Below are 21,317 nucleotides of genomic sequence, written 5' to 3' on the forward strand. Positions count from 1 at the left end.
GATATAATGTCTCTATTATATTATGACAGACAGGCTAGATATACTGTCTCTATTATATTATGACAGACCAGCTAGATCTACTTTCTCTTTTATATTATGACAGGCCAGCTAGATCTACTGTCTCTATTATATTATGACAGACCAGCTAGATCTAATGTCTCTATTATATTATGACAGACCAGCTAGATCTAATGTCTCTATTATATTATGACAGACCAGCTAGATCTAATGTCTCTATTATATTATGACAGACCAGCTAGATCTAATGTCTCTATTACATTATGACAGACCCGCTAGATCTAATGTCTCTATTATATTATGACAGACCAGCTAGATCTAATGTCTCTATTACATTATGACAGACCAGCTAGATCTACAGTATCTATTATATTATGACAGACCAGCTAGATCTACTGTCTCTAAAATATTATGACAGACCAGCTAGATCTACTGTCTCTATTATATTTTGACAGACCAGCAAGATCTACTGTCTCTATTATATTATGACAGACCAGCTAGATCTACTGTCTCTATTATATTATGACAGACCAGATAGATCTACAGTATCTATTATAATATGACAGACCAGCAAGATCTACTGTCTCTATTACATTATGACAGACCAGCTAGATCTACTGTCTCTATTATATTATGACAGTCTCTATTATATTATGACACCAGCTAGATATACTGTCTCTATTATATAATGACAGACCAGCTAGATCTACTGTCTCTATTATATTATGACAGACCAGCTCGATCTACAGTATCTATTATATTATGACAGACCAGCTCAATCTACAGTATCTATTATATTATGACAGACCAGCTAGATATACTGTCTCTATTATATTATGCCAGACCAGCTAGATATACTGTCTCTATTTTATTATGACAGACCAGCTAGATCTAATGTCTCTATTATATTATGACAGACCAGCTAGATCTACTGTCTCTATTATATAATGACAGACCAGCTAGATCTACAGTATCTATTATATTATGACAGACCAGCTAGATCTACTGTCTCTATTATATTATGACAGACCAGCTAGATATACTGTCTCTATTATATTATGACAGACCAGCTAGATAAACTGTCTCTATTATATTATGACAGACCAGCTAGATCTACTGTCTCTATTATATGATGACAGGCCAGCTAGATCTACTGTCTCTATTATATTATGACAGACCAGCTAGATCTAATGTCACGATTACATTATGACAGACCAGCTAGATCTAATGTCTCTATTATATTATGACAGACCAGCTAGATCTTCTGTCTCTATTATTTTATGACAGACCATCTAGATCTACAGTATCTATTATATTATGACAGACCAGCTAGATCTAATGTCTCTATTATATTATGACAGACCAGCTAGATATACTGTCTCTATTATATAATGACAGACCAGCTGGATCTACTGTCTCTATTATATTATGACAGACCAGCTCGATCTACAGTATCTATTATATTATGACAGACCAGCTCGATCTACAGTATCTATTATATTATGACAGACCAGCTAGATATACTGTCTCTATTATATTATGACAGACCAGCTAGATATACTGTCTCTATTTTATTATGACAGACCAGCTAGATCTAATGTCTCTATTATATTATGACAGACCAGCTAGATCTACTGTCTCTATTATATAATGACAGACCAGCTAGATCTACAGTATCTATTATATTATGACAGACCAGCTAGATACTGTCTCTATTATATTATGACAGACCAGCTAGATAAACTGTCTCTATTATATTATGACAGACCAGCTAGATTTACTGTCTCTTTTATATTATGACAGGCCAGCTAGATCTACTGTCTCTATTATATTATGACAGACCAGCTAGATCTAATGTCTCTATTATATTATGACAGACCAGCTAGATCTACTGTCTCTATTATATTATGACAGGCCAGCTAGATCTACTGTCTCTATTATATTATGACAGACCAGCTAGATCTAATGTCACTATTACATTATGACAGACCAGCTAGATCTAATGTCTCTATTATATTACGACAGACCAGATAGATCTACAGTATCTATTATATTAAGACAGGCCAGCTAGATCTACTGTCTCTATTATATTATGACAGACCAGCTAGATCTACTGTCTCTATTACATTATGACAGACCAGCTAGATCTACTGTCTCTATTATATTATGACAGACCAGCTAGATCTACTGTCTCTATTACATTATGACAGACCAGCTAGATCTAATGTCTCTATTATATTTTGACAGACCAGCTAGATATACTGTCTCTATTGTATTATGACAGACCAGCTCGATCTACAGTATCTATTATATTATGACAGACCAGCAAGATCTACTGTCTCTATTATATTATGACAGACCAGCTAGATATACTGTCTCTATTATATTATGACAGACCAGCTAGATCTACTGTCTCTATTATATTATGACAGACCAGCTAGATATACTGTCTCTATCATATTATGACAGACCAGCTAGATCTACTGTCTCTATTATATTATGACAGACCATCTAGATCTACAGTATCTATTATATTATGACAGACCAGCTAGATCTACTGTCTCTAAAATATTATGACAGACCAGCTAGATCTACTGTCTCTATTATATTTTGACAGACCAGCAAGATCTACTGTCTCTATTATATTATGACAGACCAGCTAGATCTACTGTCTCTATTATATTATGACAGACCAGATAGATCTACAGTATCTATTATAATATGACAGACCAGCAAGATCTACTGTCTCTATTACATTATGACAGACCAGCTAGATCTACTGTCTCTATTATATTATGACAGACCAGGTAGATCTACTGTCTCTATTACATTATGACAGACCAGCTAGATCTAATGTCTCTATTATATTATGACAGACCAGCTAGATATACTGTCTCTATTATATAATGACAGACCAGCTGGATCTACTGTCTCTATTATATTATGACAGACCAGCTCGATCTACAGTATCTATTATATTATGACAGACCAGCTCGATCTACAGTATCTATTATATTATGACAGACCAGCTAGATATACTGTCTCTATTATATTATGACAGACCAGCTAGATTTACTGTCTCTTTTATATTATGACAGGCCAGCTAGATCTACTGTCTCTATTATATTATGACAGACCAGCTAGATCTAATGTCTCTATTATATTATGACAGACCAGCTAGATCTACTGTATCTATTATATTATGACAGGCCAGCTAGATCTACTGTCTCTATTATATTATGACAGACCAGCTAGATCTAATGTCACGATTACATTATGACAGACCAGCTAGATCTAATGTCTCTATTATATTATGACAGACCAGCTAGATCTTCTGTCTCTATTATTTTATGACAGACCATCTAGATCTACAGTATCTATTATATTTTGACAGACCAGCTAGATATACTGTCTCTATTATATTATGAAAGACCAGATAGATATACTGTCTCTTATATTATGACAGACCAGATAGATCTACAGTATCTATTATATTATGACAGACCAGATAGATCTACAGTATCTATTATATTATGACAGACCAGCTAGATCTAATGTCTCGATTATATTATGACAGATCAGCTAGATCTACTGTCTCTATTATATTATGACAGACCAGCTAGATCTACTGTCTCTATTATATTATGACAGAACAGCTAGATCTACAGTATCTATTATATTATGACAGACCAGCAAGATCTACTGTCTCTATTATATTATGACAGACCAGCTAGATCTACTGTCTCTATTATATTATGACAGACCAGCTAGATCTACTGTCTCTATTATATTATGACAGATCAGCTAGATCTAATGTCTCTATTATATTATGACAGATCAGCTAGATCTAATGTCTCTATTACATTATGACAGACCAGCTAGATCTAATGTCTCTATTATATTATGACAGACCAGCTAGATCTACTGTCTCTATTATATAATGACAGACCAGCTAGATCTACTGCCTCTATTATATTATGACAGACCAGCTAGATCTACAGTATCTATTATATTATGACTGACCAGCTAGATCTACTGTCTCTATTATATTATGACAGACCAGCTAGATATACTGTCTCTATTATATTATGACAGACCAGCTAGATATACTGTCTCTATTATATTATGACAGACCAGCTAGATCTACTGTCTCTTTTATATTATGACAGGCCAGCTATATCTACTGTCTCTATTATATTATGACAGACCAGCTAGATCTAATGTCTCTATTATATTATGACAGACCAGCTAGATCTACTGTCTCTATTATATTATGACAGGCCAGCTAGATCTAGTGTCTCTATTATATTATGACAGACCAGCTATATCTAATGTCTCTATTATATTATGACAGACCATCTAGATCTACAGTATATATTATATTATGACAGACCAGCTAGATCTACTGTCTCTATTATATTATGAAAGACCAGCTAGATATACTGTCTATATTATAATATGACAGACCAGCTAGATCTACTGTCTCTATTATATTATGACAGACCAGCTAGATCTACAGTATCTATTATATTATGACAGACCAGCTAGATCGAATGTCTCAATTATGTTATGACAGACCAGCTAGATATACTGTCTCTATTATATAATGACAGATCAGCTAGATCGAATGTCTCTATTATATTATGACAGACAAGCTAGATCTAATGTCTCTATTATATAATGACAGACCAGCTAGATCTACTGTCTCTATTATATTATGACAGACCAGCTAGATCTAATGTCTCTATTATATTATGACAGACCAGCTAGATCTACTGTCTCTATAATATTATGACAGACCAGCTAGATCTACTGTCTCTATTACATTTTGACAGACCAGCTAGATCTACTGTCTCTATTATATTATGACAGACCAGCTAGATCTACTGTCTCTATTATATTATGACAGACCAGCTAGATCTACAGTATCTATTATATTATGACAGACCAGCTAGATCTACTGTCTCTATTACATTATGACAGACCAGCTAGATCTACTGTCTCTATTATATTATGACAGACCAGGTAGATATACTGTCTCTATTACATTATGACAGACCAGCTAGATCTAATGTCTCTATTATATTATGACAGACCAGCTAGATCTACTGTCTCTATTATATTATGACAGACCAGCTAGATCTACTGTCTCTATTACATTATGACAGACCAGCTAGATCTACTGTCTCTATTATATTATGACAGACCAGGTAGATATACTGTCTCTATTACATTATGACAGACCAGCTAGATCTAATGTCTCTATTATATTATGACAGACCAGCTAGATCTACTGTCTCTATTATATTATGACAGACCAGCTAGATCTACTGTCTCTATTATATTATGACAGACCAGCTAGATCTACTGTCTCTATTATATTATGACAGACCAGCTAGATCTAATGTCTCTATTATATTATGACAGACCAGCTAGATCTACTGTCTCTATTATATTATGACAGACCAGCTAGATCTACTGTCTCTATTTTATTATGACAGACCAGCTAGATCTACTGTCTCTATTATATTATGACAGACCAGCTAGATCTACTGTCTCTATTATATTATGACAGACCAGCTAGATCTAATGTCTCTATTATATTATGACAGACCAGCTAGATCTAATGTCTCTATTATATTATGACAGACCAGCTAGATCTACTGTCTCTATTATATTATGACAGACCAGCTAGATAAACTGTCTCTATTATATTATGACAGACCAGCTAGATCTACTGTCTCTATTATATTATGACAGGCCAGCTAGATCTACTGTCTCTATTATATTATGACAGACCAGCTAGATCTAATGTCTCTATTATATTATGACAGACCAGCTAGATCTAATGTCTCTATTATATTATGACAGGCCAGCTAGATCTACTGTCTCTATTATATTATGACAGACCAGCTAGATCTAATGTCTCGATTACATTATGACAGACCAGCTAGATCTAATGTCTCTATTATATTATGACAGACCAGCTAGATCTAATGTCTCTATTACATTATGACAGACCAGCTAGATCTAATGTCTCTATTATATTATGACAGACCAGCTAGATCTACTGTCTCTATTATATTATGACAGACCAGCTAGATCTACAGTATCTATTATATTTTGACAGGCCAGCTAGATCTACTGTCTCTATTATATTATGACAGACCAGCTAGATCTACTGTCTCTATTATATTATGACAGACCAGCTAGATCTACTGTCTCTATTATATTATGACAGACCAGCTAGATCTACTGTCTCTATTACATTATGACAGACCAGCTAGATCTAATGTCTCTATTATATTATGACAGACCAGCTAGATCTACTGTCTCTATTGTATTATGACAGACCAGCTAGATCTACTGTCTCTATTATATTATGACAGACCAGCTAGATCTACTGTCTCTATTATATTATGACAGACCAGCTAGATCTCCTGTCTCTATTATATTATGACAGACCAGCTAGATCTACTGTCTCTATTATATTATGACAGACCAGCTAGATCTACTGTCTCTATTATATTATGACAGACCAGCTAGATCTAATGTCTCTATTATATTATGACAGACCAGCTAGATCTACAGTATCTATTATATTATGACAGACCAGCTAGATCTACTGTCTCTATTATATTATGACAGACCAGCTAGATCTACTGTCTCTATTATATTATGACAGACCAGCTAGATCTACTGTCTCTATTATATTATGACAGACCAGCTAGATCTACTGTTTCTATTATATTATGACAGACCAGCTAGATCTACTGGCTCTATTACATTATGACAGACCAGCTAGATCTACTGTCTCTATTATATTTTGTCCAACATCACAAAGCCAATCATCATCATCATCATCATCAACCTGCTCAAGGTGGCTGCAAGTAGAGGTTCCAGGGCTCTGTCTCAACCTTCAACTTCTTATTTTATACTTTTAATATTACCACTTCTCCTAAACAAAGGCAAGCATGTACACACAATGTGCACCTATTACCCAAACCTTTCCTACCACAGAGCGAGCTCCTTGCATAAGGGGCTCAGACACACCTGCTGTGCTAGCTTGCTGAGCTCACGTAGCCGCTAAGTAGGTCAGTATGTACGAGAATCCACCGGGCAGCAGGACTTGGATCTGACCTGAACTTCTCATCTCAGCCCTGATCTCACTCTCTCACTGCCCACACTCACTATGCTGCTCTGGGCTTCTGTAGACTAGTGTTGCAACAATAATAGTACAGTCATCAAGCAGATGCTTTCATCCAAGGCGACATACAGTTTACAAATTATGTGTATTTACTATTTGCTGGAATATGTCTGGGAAGAGGCCCAGACATAGACATTGACATTGAGAGATGAGCGGTGGAGAAACGTGAGAAGTAACAGTCAGAGAACTGGAGACAGAAGCTGAGATCGAAGCAGTACCTGAGAGCAGAGCCAGCCAGGAAGTCCTGATGTTAAAGATGCCTGTGCTGTTCATTAGTGTCCCGGGTCTGTCGGAGGAACAGCAGGCCCTGCAGTCCTTAGCCTCCCAGCTCTATTTATAGACAGGCCCAGAGATGCCCTTAATGACATGGAGGCAGAGACAGGGGGAGTCAGAGAAATACAACACTGTTTATTTTCTGTGTCTGTATGCCGTAAATCCACCAAGAATTTGGAGTCTGGGGTGATGTCACATCCTTGGAGAAGATGTGAGTGCCCCAGTATGTCTGTGACTGGTCTTTCTTCTTCCAAGTGGGATTGGATTACTCCAGCTCCAACAGCCAATCAGTTTTGTTTCTCATTGGTTCAGATGCTTTTTGTCTTTCAAATGGAGCATTTTACTGCTGTTATTGATTTTTGTTCATTCCTTAGTTTAGTTGAATATGTGTTGCGCAATCTTTCGAAACTTTCCAGCAAATCAGCTGGTGTTTGAATAGCACATTTTGTCCACACCTGTTAAGTAAACAGTGTAGGAGCAAGACTGCACATATCTCATGAACCCGTGTTTGAGACCAGAGTTAACGTCCAGAACAGGACAGATAAGGAAAGGGTTCAGGGACACATTTTTAGAAAACAAAGAAAATAATCTATTCCAAAATAATAATAAAAATCTTTAAGAGTACAATGTCTCAAACTCTTTTGAAACCAGCTTGGCTTTGGCCACGTTGTTTTCAGACAGTTCGTAGAATATGTTTAGAGGATGCAGGAGGCGGGACCGGGGGCCTAAAAAAACGTCCATATAAAAGTGTCAGGTTGAGTTTATCTTGCGCGAGAAGGGGGGGTGGGGGGGTTGGAGTGGGTCGACGGCCCCGCGCTGTCAGGGCCTTGTGGAATCCCCTAACGGTTCTGGCTTTGGAGTAAATACAGGCCCAGCGGACCCCTTTTCCCGCCCCGGGGCACACAAACCCCAGGCCTTCCCACATTCCACTTTTATTTTCCTGCTTGCAAAATGCCTCTGGCTATCAGAGCTGGTGAGACTTTTTTTATTTACTCATAAAATGTGTATTAGAAGAACTAAATCAGTCATGAAGAGCCCTCTCTCGTCGACTAACCTCTCAGTTTTGGTTGGACTTTCTTCCCTCTACTCCCCTCACTTTCTGCCTGCTTATATCGCTCTTCTTCCTTCTCAAATGTGTGGTGTATCCTATAGATTGGGAAAAGGTCTCTCTTTTGACCTGGGGGATTTCAAAGGATCTGGATTGCATTATCCCCCCCAATTACAGAAAATTACTGTTCCCGCCCCAACAATTGGGTGTATGTTTAACCCCTGCACCTGTGGCCTAGACAAAGGAACCCACAAATGTCAAGAAGGAAACACATTCGCCCATAATTTTCAAGTATTATTTGAATGTAGCAGCTGTCCTTAGAAGAACATGAAGTTAACTAAACAATACTCTTTCTCAGACCTTTAGTCTAACTCAACCCCAATAGGACTTGACACTGGGGCACTGGGATAGTGGGATTGACTCTGTTTCAAATGGGTCTTTCACTTGTTTTGGGCACAGCAAACACAAATAAAGCTCTTTTAAATGTGTTGTTTGATTTGGTGTAATCTGCAAGCTGTCATTCTGATCCCGGGCCCCTGTCCCCAGGGTGTCATTGGACATGATGAACAGTTAGCCACAGTGTGTTCCTGTGTGTGAGCATGTGTGTGTGTGTGTGTGTGTGTGTGTGTGTGTGTGTGTGTGTGTGTGTGTGTGTGTGTGTGTGTGTGTGTGTGTGTGTGTGTGTGTGTGTGTGTGTGTGTGTGTGTGTGTGTGTGTGTGTGTGTGGTGAACATGCGTGTCTCTTTGTGCATGCAAGTAGCTTTATCATTATCTTTAACTCTGCATTGTTGGAAAATAACCCGTAAGTAAGCATTTCACTGTTAGTCTAAACCTGTTGTTTACAAAGCATGAACCATTAAAAAAAATATATATAATAATACTTTTGTGTATGTGTACATGCATGTGTCACTGTGTGAATGCACTTGTGTTGCTCCTTGTAGCCTACATGTCAAAGTGTGTGTTTATGTGTGTGGTACACGCCCACTGCTCCTACTGTATGTCTGGGTGGCGGTGGCTGTGTCATGGCTGCACTATGAGGCAGCAGCCCACACGGCCACAGATGGGCCGGGGATCTGTCGAGGTCTCCAGAGCAAGACCCAGGCTCCATATGTTGGCTGTAAATCCGAGCTGCTCGCCCCTCTTTCCCGCTTTCTCTCTCTTCCGTCGATCTCCCCCTAACATTGTTTACGTGGCAGGAATGCCTCTGGATCCTGTTCGGCCTGAGACCGAGATTCACTTCATCCTCTCTCGCAGGCCTGTTGGGAATATTCCCGGTGTTCCGAGCCACTTTGGCACGTTAGGAGCCCTATTTGTCTGATTGGGGAAAAGCCTCTGCTGTTAATTCAAAACAATATGAACAAGCCGGTATGTGCCGAGGCTCGGGTTGCTTGTAATAAACACGTCAGATGGGGTTTCAACAAGAACAGGTTTCACAGCATTGACCACCTCCAGAATTCAGGGTAGCTGACTCAGTATACATAGTTTATAGCTAATAAAAGTGCATGAGAATATTTTAATGGATTTGATTTGCTTAGCTTATTTTTCAATAAATACATTTTGGGAGTGCTTTAGTAACATTATGCGTTAGACTAGTGTTAATGACATATGTATCAAACTATTTCAGGTTAAAATGTTCTTGTAGTCTATTTGTTATATATTCTAAATAAGAGTCCTCTCATATTCCAAATCAAATATTCAGTACTATCACCCAACTTATGGTGTGGACATGTGAGGATGATGTGTGAGCACTCACAATGCACTCTTGTCTCCCGCTGTGTCCTTCTGTATAACGGATGGCACTGGGTTAGCCTCAGCTTCTTTGCATTGTGATGAAAGTTAGTGTGTCTGGGTCACATTCAGCAGCTCATACCATGCCAAGCTGAACTTTTGCATCAGTCACTCAAATATGGCGAGCAGACAGTCCAGCAGTTGGACCTTGGTAGTGAAATGTGGGGGCTTGGGGCTATTTTTTAAGACCACCCTCTTTCCCTCTATCACTCACTCTCACCCCCTTTCTAACAGTTTGCTTGTCACTATGGGAAATCTCCAGGCGAGAGAGGGAGAGTTCATCCCTCTGTAAGGATTTAGAGGACTCCCTTGTCTTTTACTTCATCAGAGACAATTGAGTCATTCAGCTCCCATTGTGGGGCCCGGCGAGGCGAGGAGGGGCAGAGGGTTAGAGGGGGAGCGAGAGGGAGGGGAGGGGGAAGCCCCTGATGCACAGTGTGTACTCTGGGTGGCTCTTAGGGGCGAGAGATGGGGGGGATGGGGGTAAGGGGAGGAAGAAGAGGTGGGGGGCGAGAGAGTTATCCTGGAACGCCGGAGCAATTTGTCACATTGGAATGGCTCTTGAGTTACCAAGGGGGCCCTAATAGTGGGAGAGTTTTTTTGGGTGGGAGGAGGAGGAGCCGGGCGGCAGAGAGGGGTCAGGGGTCACGGCCTACTCAAGCCCAGGCGATGCATCCGTCAGTAGGCGTTGGAGGGAAGGAGGAGGGTAAATGGGGAGGAGGTGGAGGTGGGGTTGGAAAGCTTGGCACTCGCCGGGGCTCCGTTCTCCTTGGCATGCTTGTAAAACCTACAGGAGGGATTAGCGTGTGAGAACATTTGCAATAGCAGGCTGAAGTGGAGCTGCCTGTTAGGGCATGTGCACTCTTCCTCTCTCCGCTCCAGCACCACACTCTGGAGTGTCACCTTTCACCCCCCACCCACCACCTCAAGACAGAGGCTTAAGGGATGTCCCCTCACTGAAGGCCTCCTTGCGGTTGTGTCTGAATATTTGTGTGCATCTGTGTGCTCAACTTGGACAATAATTTGGCAAGTCTAGTCTATGATAAGACCTTCCCATGACTGGAATCAGAATTCGTAACCTGCCATCCACCAGCCCCTCTTGCACCAGTATAGGCTGTCTTGAGTTACCTCATAGATAACAGTGGTACCATCACTCTCAACACTCCACCCCCCTTCATGGCAATTAATACCCAATATGGGTGGTCTGTAAAAACCACAAGACCACAACACTGGAGCTTTACAAGTCGTGCTTTCCACCCTTCGATGCACAAACAAAGACAATTGCAGTAAAAGCCTTGTGGGGGTCATAAATGAGTGGTTGTGGAGCCAGCCAGAGGACGGGAGTCAATAACTCCCTCCAGCACAAGCCACAGCAATGCACCCCGTGGTCAACTCTCCGCTAATTACCACTGATTTAGCCACGGTCTCGGGAAAGGTCCTGACACACACACAAGCACACACACAAATACACACGTGCAACATGCTCGCAAACACAAACTCTTGCTGACGTAGTAACAACCACAGACAGGCAGATGCACACAGCAACACAGTGTAGAAGTGTACAGATTTCTTCTAGCACAGGCCCATACTTAGAGGACAGAGACTTGCTCTGATTAGGTAGTTGAATAGGCTACAAGAAAGGAGTTGTCGTCATTGGATAGCGGGGCAGCAGGAGGGCCATTGTGATTGTTTTATTTAGAGGATAAGGATAGGAACACAGACGTAGATGGAATGACAACATTCCAATTCTAGCTCTGAACGAGTTCTTTGGCCAGAATCCTAGCTAGCCCAGCGGTTGATGTTCCGATTGCATCAGAGGCCAAGATACAAGGCCAACTTGACTTGTCAGAATTTTCCTTTGGGGCCCAGTGTGGTATGAGGTGGCACACTTTACGGATGCGCCAGCCTTGACTAGAGAGAGCAGTGCCTGTGGTCTCAAGGTTAAGAAACAAGTCCGTAACCCTCTTGTGTTTCTACTAGCCAACTCTAATGACTAGGGCTGTGACGATACCTGTATTGTAATATTGTTTTCCATGGCAAAAGTGAAAACACGAAGCAGACCAAACTCTTTAGTCCTTTAAAAACCTTATGTATGTATGTGCTATAAATAAGTAAATAAATGTGACTCTGGATGACACATAATGATGTTTGTTTCCAACATTAGGGCTGTTTTCCTTAAGAAGTTAAATCTGCTTTGTGTTTTGTTTCCTTGCCATTTCCTTGCCACCCCCTATTTCTTTCACTCTCCTTTTTCTCTTTCCTCTCTTCATGTGGTCTTATTGTCTTGGAGTCTATTTTCCTGTCTGACCTTGTTGCGCTCATTTTCTGTTGCTCTCCCTGCGTATATTTAGTTGTTGTTCATGTTACATGTACATCAACTGTACAGGGTTTTATAGTTCTTTGTGACAGTGTATTTTGCTCTCAATATTTGGACTGTCCGCATTCCCATCAGTGTGTGCACAGCCCCACCTGCAAATTCAGGGAACTACTGTCACTGTTGGACATATTGTTTGCTTAACTATTTGAATGTACTCTCTTGCAGTAAGCGGTATGGAAAGGTCTTACACAGTGTGCCCTGCCATGATATTTAGTAGTTCTATTTTTCACACTGTACAATAAGTGTCTGTTTCACCCTGTTGACCCCCCAGTAACTTAACTAATGTTGGGGGCCCTCTGTGAGCGCAGGCAGCTGAGGTGACCTCAGTCTGTACCCCCTCCGACTAGGTGGCCTTGACATTCGTAAGGGAGACTATGTCACAGCCGATAGCAGGGTCATCCCCTAGGATCACTGGGTCAGAATGGAGTGGGAGCTTTAGCTATAGCAAAGGGCAGGCACAGCAAATAGATGTCTAGAAGGGAAAGCATTCAGCTGTGGGTTGTGGAATGAGCGGGGGGAAATTATGCTTTGCATTATAATGTTATTGCATTATATGAGTATCCTTGAATCCTTTGAATTTACTTTTTGTCAATATGACCTGTTGACAAGGAAGATATTGGTCACAATACTTAAGATGCTAGGCTTCTTCTTTATGATGGTCTTGCCCCTGTAAAGTTTGTCTTACAGTGGTTTAGACTTTGCTCTCCCTGATGGCTTAGCTCATAATTCAGAGCAACTCCTCCTTCCTTCCTCGTCAGGAAACGAAATATGGTAGACTATGTCGCCAAAGCAATTGGCATATCATCTGATTTAAAGGGCTCTACCCAATTTATGAGAAAATGGTCTATGTTTCGTGTAAGTCTCTCGCTCTCTCTCTCTCACTCTCTCTCTCTCACTCTCTCTCTCCATCTCCTGCTCTCTCGCTCCCCCTCTTTCACTCCCGCTCTTGCTCTCTCTCTCTCTCTCTCTCTCTCTCTCTCTCTCTCTCTCTCTCTCTCTCACTCTCACTCTCACTCTCTCGCTCTCTGTGTATGTGTCACTCAGGCCTAATAAAGCCAAGTCAATCATTCACTAGGACAGTCACTAGGTGGATTCAGACCCATAATAGCGGCCAGTGGATCCACAGTGCACCGTTTTATGAGGCTGACCAATAAAAGTCATTTAAGTCACCTGGAATCTCAGAGTGGTCACATTTATGGCATCAACTCATTCTAAACCCATAATCCACGTACAGTAGCCTTCTCAGGCATAGAAGCAGTGATTTAGCTTACCTAAGATTTGGAACGGTTCTAATTCTTGAATGGATGCCCTACAACACAACTACTGTATCCCGTTCAAACTGCTAGGACATGTAGTTCTCTTTTTTAATGTTTATGTAACATATCTGTAATAAATGGTTTCAATCTACTGTAGTAGTTTTTTCTGACTAATATGACACCGAAAACATAATGTCTTGAGGTAAAACCCACCATGGTTGTCACCCGCTTTGGGATCCCCATCTGCTTGCTTTTGAGTTGGTTTTTACTTTCTAAATTATGTGATCACATTTAGAATGTTGATTCCTTTGTGTTAATGTTTTAGTATTTAACATTCTGCATTGGTAACAGGTATTTCTTTTTTTGTCCATTTTGTTTCTTTCTCACCATACAGTACCTACAGATGAAATGGCCCTTGCTAGATGTTAACCATGGAAGTCTTCAAAGTAGACAAGCACTTAAAGATGCCCGGTCCCCGTCACCAGCACACATTGTTGTAAGTAACCCCCTCTTTATTCCTTTACATTTCTCTACCTCCTTTTGCCCCTTAAACAGAAATACAATCCTTCTCCTGTACCCTGTATTGTATACCTCTGTATACCCTCTTTTTCCAACACAAAATCTGTTGAATGGATGTCAGTGACTAACTGAAATACCTAGAGACCAGGGTTGGGATCAATTCGAATTGAAGGCAGTCAAATCAGGAAGTAAACAAAAATTACAATTCAATAATCGAAATTTTTTATTTTTTTATTTTCAATGACTTCAATAAACTGAAAACATGTCTGAATGTTAAATTCGAATCACTTCCTGAGTTGACTGCCTTATTGAGCCTGAATTGAGCCCAACCCTATTATAAGCATTATATTGACTGTATTGATTGCGTAAAGCCAATTGTAAGGGAAAGCTCACTCTGTGAAAGGGATAAGCTGGCAGCTGTAGTGGAGTTGCCAAAGTGGCAGATGGCCATTGCTCTTTGGACGGCCACGCCGCTCCTGACGCAGTGTGTGTGGCGACACAAGGCCCAACCCAGTGCTTGCTGTACAGTAGAGTTTGCAGATGGATAATTAGCTTAACCTAATAGGAAACCTATGGAGATGACCCACAACCTCAGAGCAGGAATGTTTACTCTTCTGACTATATGAGCACAGTGAAGGAGGAGCTATAGCCACATTGTTAACTAACCCACACTGTTCACTTTCCAAAGAGCATGACCGCCCTGCGCCCGGGCTGGCTACGTGACTGGACAGTGATAGTCTAATAGGGACCATGTCAATATTTAAAAAGCTAGTTCTCTATTATTAACAGATTTGTCCATGTTTGGCCAATGTAAAGGTGGTATATAGTGAAGAATATAAAAAGGTGTGGAATAAAAGTTGGTGTTAGTAAGAGGACTAAAAGTGAGCCAGTATTGGCATGGTGGGTAGCATTGTTTCTAGAGTTGTAATTAGGATAGTTGAGAACGCCAATGTTAAAGTTCATACATGGTCTCCATGCAATAATATCGGACATACACTTAGTTAAGGCTACACTATAGACCCATTGTGCATATGAGTGTCTGATTGATTTAGACTTAACCACATAGCTGACCCCGTGTTGACCAATGGAGCGAATATGTGTAGTCAACATTTGTTTAGGTCATGAGTTTTACACAAGGATGTGAATAATTAGTGGCTTAAATGATGTTAAGGAACTGTCTCCACATGAGTCACTGTTGGTATTTGATAAGTAGAGCTAGTTTTTATGAGCCACAATAAAAAAATACTATCATCAATAGTTTCCAGTTCAACAGTAAGAGAAAGTTGGAAAGCCAGCCCTCTTGGTCTTTTGCCTATTTTCGCTAAGTACAGCTTAAAATAGTCTGTTTTTTTAAAGCAGAAACCCTGTCAAAAGTTATGCTTAAGACAAAGAGATGGCGATGACAGTGCTCTAACGAACACAACAAGCAAACTCAGTAGGACAGGCCGTCCTTATCCTCAGAGCGACGCCAGTGTTATTTTTATACCGTAAAGTTCAGGAGGCCCAACTTGCGTGGTTATTTTAAGAGACACCATTTCCTCTGAAATCATGAAGCTGGTAGGAGGCAGTTAAGCTGCAGGTAAATGCTTCAGTTTTTATTCCTCCATGAGTCATATGGCTTTAAATACTTATCACCTCATATCTTCCATTGCTCCTTCGTACCGAGGGCTTTAGGAGGAGTTTGACATCCAAAACACGGTTACAGTTAAAATGCTTCATAGTCAGAATGCATTAGCATCTTGTTACTCCAGCAAACACGTCTATCTTCATTGTTTATTTATTTATTTGTTTGATTGGTAAGATGAGAGGTGTTGCTGCACCTGAATGCACTTGCTGTTAGTGTAAGTAATCAAATTGAATGTGAGATGAAGCTGGTATTGTCTTCTCCCTCCTGCCCTCCTCCATTTATCTCCAACTGAGGGGAGTTTTATTAGAAGTTTCCCTGATTTGCATCGTACCAGTGTTAACAACGGATAGACAGATCAGTTTAGGCGACTCGGGCAATGTCAGAGATAACAACACTTTGGCCCTTCGTATCACAATCAAACCCCACCCCCCAACCAACATGGTCTTTTTCAGTGGTATTCATAGTCGGGGGGCGCAACTCCTAGTGGGGTTGTGGGGAAACTGCAGTGATGACCCCCCCCCCCCCCAAACAAATTAAGAGTACAGATTATTTTATGGGACAATATATATTGTTTTTGAGAAAGATACCTTTGAAAATACAATTTTATTGAGCAAATGTTTACTTATTATTTTTATTTGTTGGGGGGGGACAAAAAATTAACAATACAGATTATTTTATGGGACAATACACAAATGTTTTTTGAGGAATATAAATTAGAAAAATTACACTTTATTGAGTAAGTGTTTTCATTGGTTTATTTTATAATAGATGAAAATGTAATGAATTGAAGTTTATTTGTTGATGTAAAAATGTATTTTATGGTTGTCATTAGATTTGGGTGGGGTCATGAGAAATTCTTGCAAAAAGAATTGTCCCCAGAAATTCTTACGGGAAAAAATGGGGTCCCAGGTGAAAAAATTTCAATGCCACTGGTTTATATGTTCCTAAAATATATATTATTATTATTGTTGGACATAAAATACTGTAAAACCACCAGCAAATCAACTCCAAGTGATTTGAATTATGGAAATCTGTTCCAAAGTATTCCCAAGCATAATAGAGATACAGGTAACTGCCAAATACAAAATAAAGGAAACGCCAACATAAAGTGTCTTAATAGGGCATTGGGACACCTCGAGCCAGAACGACTTCAATGCACCTTGGCATAGATTCGACAAGTGTCTGGAACTCTACTGGAGGGATGCGACACCATTCTTCCACTGGAAATTCCATAATTTGGTGTTTTGTTGATAGTGGTGGAAAACGCTGTTTCAGGTGCCGCTCCAGAATCTCCCATAAGTGTTAAGATTGAGATCTGTTGACTGAGACGACCATGGCATATGGTTTACATCGTTCTCATGCTCATCAAACCATTCAGTGACCACTCGTGCCCTATGGATGGGGGCATTGTTATCCTATGGGGGCATAGCCATGGTAGCCAAAATAATGGCCATAATAATAACCTGCCCAGCATTTTTATACATGACCCTAAGCATGATGGGATGTTAATTGCTTAATTAACTCAGGAACCACACCTGTGGAAGCACCTGCTTTCAATATACAGTACTTTGTATCCCTCATTTACTCAAGTCTTTCCATTATTTTGGCAGTTACCTGAATATGTGATCGTATACAAATGTAAGCAAGGTTTGAAATTAGTATGTTTTAGTCAAATATTATATCTTCTTGCGGTCAATTTTCATTCTACAAATCGACCCGTGGCTGAATCTAGTCGATGATCCCCGCTTTACGTAATCCCCTTATAAAAAAATGTGGCCGTAAACCGTCGTTTCTTTTTGCTTTCAAATGGGAAAAACACCTGGGCACCTTGACCGATCTTTGGCTTGAAATGTGTCATCTGCACCGTAGCGATAAAAACCAGCCGATAGGCACCAGCGATAAGGAGAGAGCGATCCGAAGTTCAAGTGACCCTTCAACAACTTCAGAAAGTCAGAGAGAGTGAAATAGTAAATAAGACAAAAATATCAAGTTTGAGACATACATTCATACAAATGCTAAATTGAGCAATGAGAGATGGAGAAGGACAAAGACTGATGGACAGATAGACAAAGAGATGGAAAAAGAAATATGGGCAGATACACATAGAATCAAACAAAAACATACTGTCTTGTGTAGAATCTATGGATAGGTCAGTTTCTGGGGTAGAAGTAGGTGGAACTCTTGAGGGTCAGCCATGAAGGGAAAGGAGGAAGTGACCTCACAGGGGCTTGTCGTTACGAGGGCGTGCCCCTCTCCTCCATGCCCCCAAAGGGGGCATGCCTGGCCCTTTGATGTGTCTGACCGTATACAAATGTAAGCAAGGTTTGAAATTAGTATGTTTTAGTCAAATATTATATCTTCTTGCGGTCAATTTTCATTCTACAAATCGACCCGTGGCTGAATCTAGTCGATGATCCCCGCTTTACGTAATCCCCTTATAAAAAAAATGTGGCCGTAAACAGTCGTTTCTTTTTGCTTTCAAATGGGAAAAACACCTGGGCACCTTGACCGATCTTTGGCTTGAAATGTGTCATCTGCACCGTAGCGATAAAAACCAGCCGATAGGCACCAGCGATAAGGAGAGAGCGATCCGAAGTTCAAGTGACCCTTCAACAACTTCAGAAAGTCAGAGAGAGTGAAATAGTAAATAAGACAAAAATATCAAGTTTGAGACATACATTCATACAAATGCTAAATTGAGCAATGAGAGATGGAGAAGGACAAAGACTGATGGACAGATAGACAAAGAGATGGAAAAAGACATATGGGCAGATACACATAGAATCAAACAAAAACATACTGTCTTGTGTAGAGTCTATGGATAGGTCAGTTTCTGGGGTAGAAGTAGGTGGAACTCTTGAGGGTCAGCCATGAAGGGAAAGGAGGAAGTGACCTCACAGGGGCTTGTCGTTACGAGGGCGTGCCCCTCTCCTCCATGCCCGCAAAGGGGGCATGCCTGGCCCTTTGATGTGTCTGACCGCCCCGCGGGGCAGCCTCCAAACCGCTGCCGCTGAACTTTTAGACCATTGGCTGAAAGTGATTATTTATTTATGTCTATTGATGTGTATTTTTTTCAGAAAGAAACCCAGGGAGAGACATTTTTGTCTTGTTCTTCACATAGTCAACAGTCTGAGAGAATTTTGTATAGAATAGCCCTCAGTTCGTAGTCGTATGCTACAGTATCTTCATTTGACTCATTTTCATACACACATAATAAACACAGTCAATTCTCAAAACTAAATGAGTTGACAGTCTTCTATAAAAAAAACTGAAGGTTATCCTTTCTTGTTAAATTGTTGGTGCACCAAATACAGTAGGCCTACATCGGCTGATGTATTATGCCATTTTCCTAGTAGCTTAGAGGTGCTCGAAATAGGATTTGTTTTGAGCCACGTGACAGATTTTTGATTTGTTACGGGATCTGTTTCGTGTGTGTGTGCCCCCACATCACAGCTGGCAACTGCTGCTACTCAAGCAGGACATAGCTGTGTCCCAGTAGCATAACATGGTGGTGTTCTGGTCATGCCATTTTTTTACACATTCAAGTTGAGAAAAGTACTTTACATTTCAACTCTGTAAGGCAAGAATTGTGTAAGGGAATGTAAGAAAGGGTACGTCACTTGTTGTTGGCTTTAAATAATAATATCTTCTAACTCAGTCATTGGACAACATAAATGATAGGCTGTCAGGTTTTTTTTTTTTTGGGGGGGGGGGGGGGGGGGGGGGGGGGTAAATAAAACACTCCAGGCCACTCTTGAGGTCTAAAACTAGATAGAAAGTATGTAGAAATTATAATGGACCTTTACATTTTCAAATAACTGTCCTTCTTCTGGCCCGCAAATAGCTTTTGATGAACAAATCAGTTCAGAATTTGAAATCCCAATGTGGCCCTCAAGCCATAATTTCTGCCCACCCCTGGGTTAAGTGATGAATAACCTAAATTAGAGGCCACTTTAGAGTTACTATTGTGGTGCACGTCAAACATTTTTGACAATGTTTCTTAAATTGACATGCTGGGAACTGGGGCAGAAATATGCATATGTTTGAGAGCGAGAGAGTGTGCGCACACATACACACACACAAACAAACACACACAAATACACATACACATACACACACACTCCACACCACACTAGTCCTTTCCTCAGAGTCTGTTCAGGCTGGACAATGTCTCCATTGTTTTCTGGGCTTTCACTGGCAGCAGGGGACGGCTGGAGTGTTAACCATTTCCCAACCAGGCCTCAGTGTAGTGTGTGTCCGTGTGTGTGTGTGTCAGGAGCAGTGAAGAATGGAACTTGAGGGAGTATAGTGTCCTGTTGTGTGCCTACTCCAAGTGTATGATAATGAGCGTTGAGTAAGTGATGGAATCTGACCATTACATCTATGTGTGGCAAGACCTCCCACCTGAACCAATGAACACTTGGCTTTCACGTTTTAGGCCAATTTGTCTCTCCATAGAAAAGTGCACTAGAACAAGAGCTACAGAATGGGAGTGGGAGTTGGCTTGAAATTAAGTCTCCTTCCCAATTAAAAAAAAAAAAGAATAGATTTGTTCAGGAAATGCCCACAATGACTTCTCAGTCCCCCACTGTGGCTAAACAGCTTGGCCGGTCATCCTTAGAAAAGACATGGCCAGTGGTCTCTTGTCTACTCCACGTCCATCTTTGTATGTTGAGAAACGTTAAATAAAGACAAGTCTCCTCCCTATGAATTGCAGTCCACCTGGGCTGTACAGACAATAACTCTGTGGGTTGGAAGCCCTGGTGGGAGAGCCTGGCCTCACTGTTAATGAGTGCCCCCAGGGTCACAGACTGGAGACACACTGCCCTCACTGTTTACGAGGGGAGACCTCTCTCCGTCTGTCTCTCTCCCCCTCTCTCTCTCTCTCTCTCTCTCTCTCTCTCTCTCTCTCTCTCTCGCTCTCGCTCTCGCTCTCGCTCTCTCTCTCGCTCTGTTCCTCTACCTTGCTCAGATAATCATCCTTACTTCAGTCTGCAAGCTTTGGGTAGACTGAGCAAAGTCAGTGGTAGCATTATCACAGAAGAATGCAATGCTGTCTGTTATGGCAGTAGTGTTCTCGACCAGAGCCCCTTCGGCTCTTCTGTTGGTAGGAGACATGGCCTCACCCTTAGACAGGGGGCTTTGTGCCTCTTCTGGCCACCCAACAGGCCTTGGCCCTGTCCATTGTCTCAAACCAGACGTTG

At 40.7% G+C, this 21,317-nt stretch overlaps 1 protein-coding gene and 1 long non-coding RNA gene across 33 annotated transcripts in view; one reads left to right on the forward strand and one right to left on the reverse strand.

The window, feature by feature from the left end:
- Window positions 1–21,317, reverse strand: part of LOC139580992 (uncharacterized) — a 587,892-nt gene that overhangs the window by 457,570 nt on the left and 109,005 nt on the right. The gene's annotated exons all lie outside the window — the stretch shown is intronic.
- LOC139580986 (transcription factor 7-like 2) overlaps window positions 1–21,317 on the forward strand; it is a 103,987-nt gene that overhangs the window by 25,265 nt on the left and 57,405 nt on the right. For all 32 annotated transcript variants that reach the window (XM_071410253.1, XM_071410252.1, XM_071410243.1 and 29 more), the window contains exon 4: window positions 14,362–14,463. In XM_071410253.1, the coding sequence (XP_071266354.1) occupies window positions 14,362–14,463 (102 nt within the window). The remainder of the gene's footprint in view (window positions 1–14,361; window positions 14,464–21,317) is intronic.

Source organism: Salvelinus alpinus, chromosome 7, assembly GCF_045679555.1.
Source record: "Salvelinus alpinus chromosome 7, SLU_Salpinus.1, whole genome shotgun sequence".
Taxonomy (NCBI): domain Eukaryota; kingdom Metazoa; phylum Chordata; class Actinopteri; order Salmoniformes; family Salmonidae; genus Salvelinus; species Salvelinus alpinus.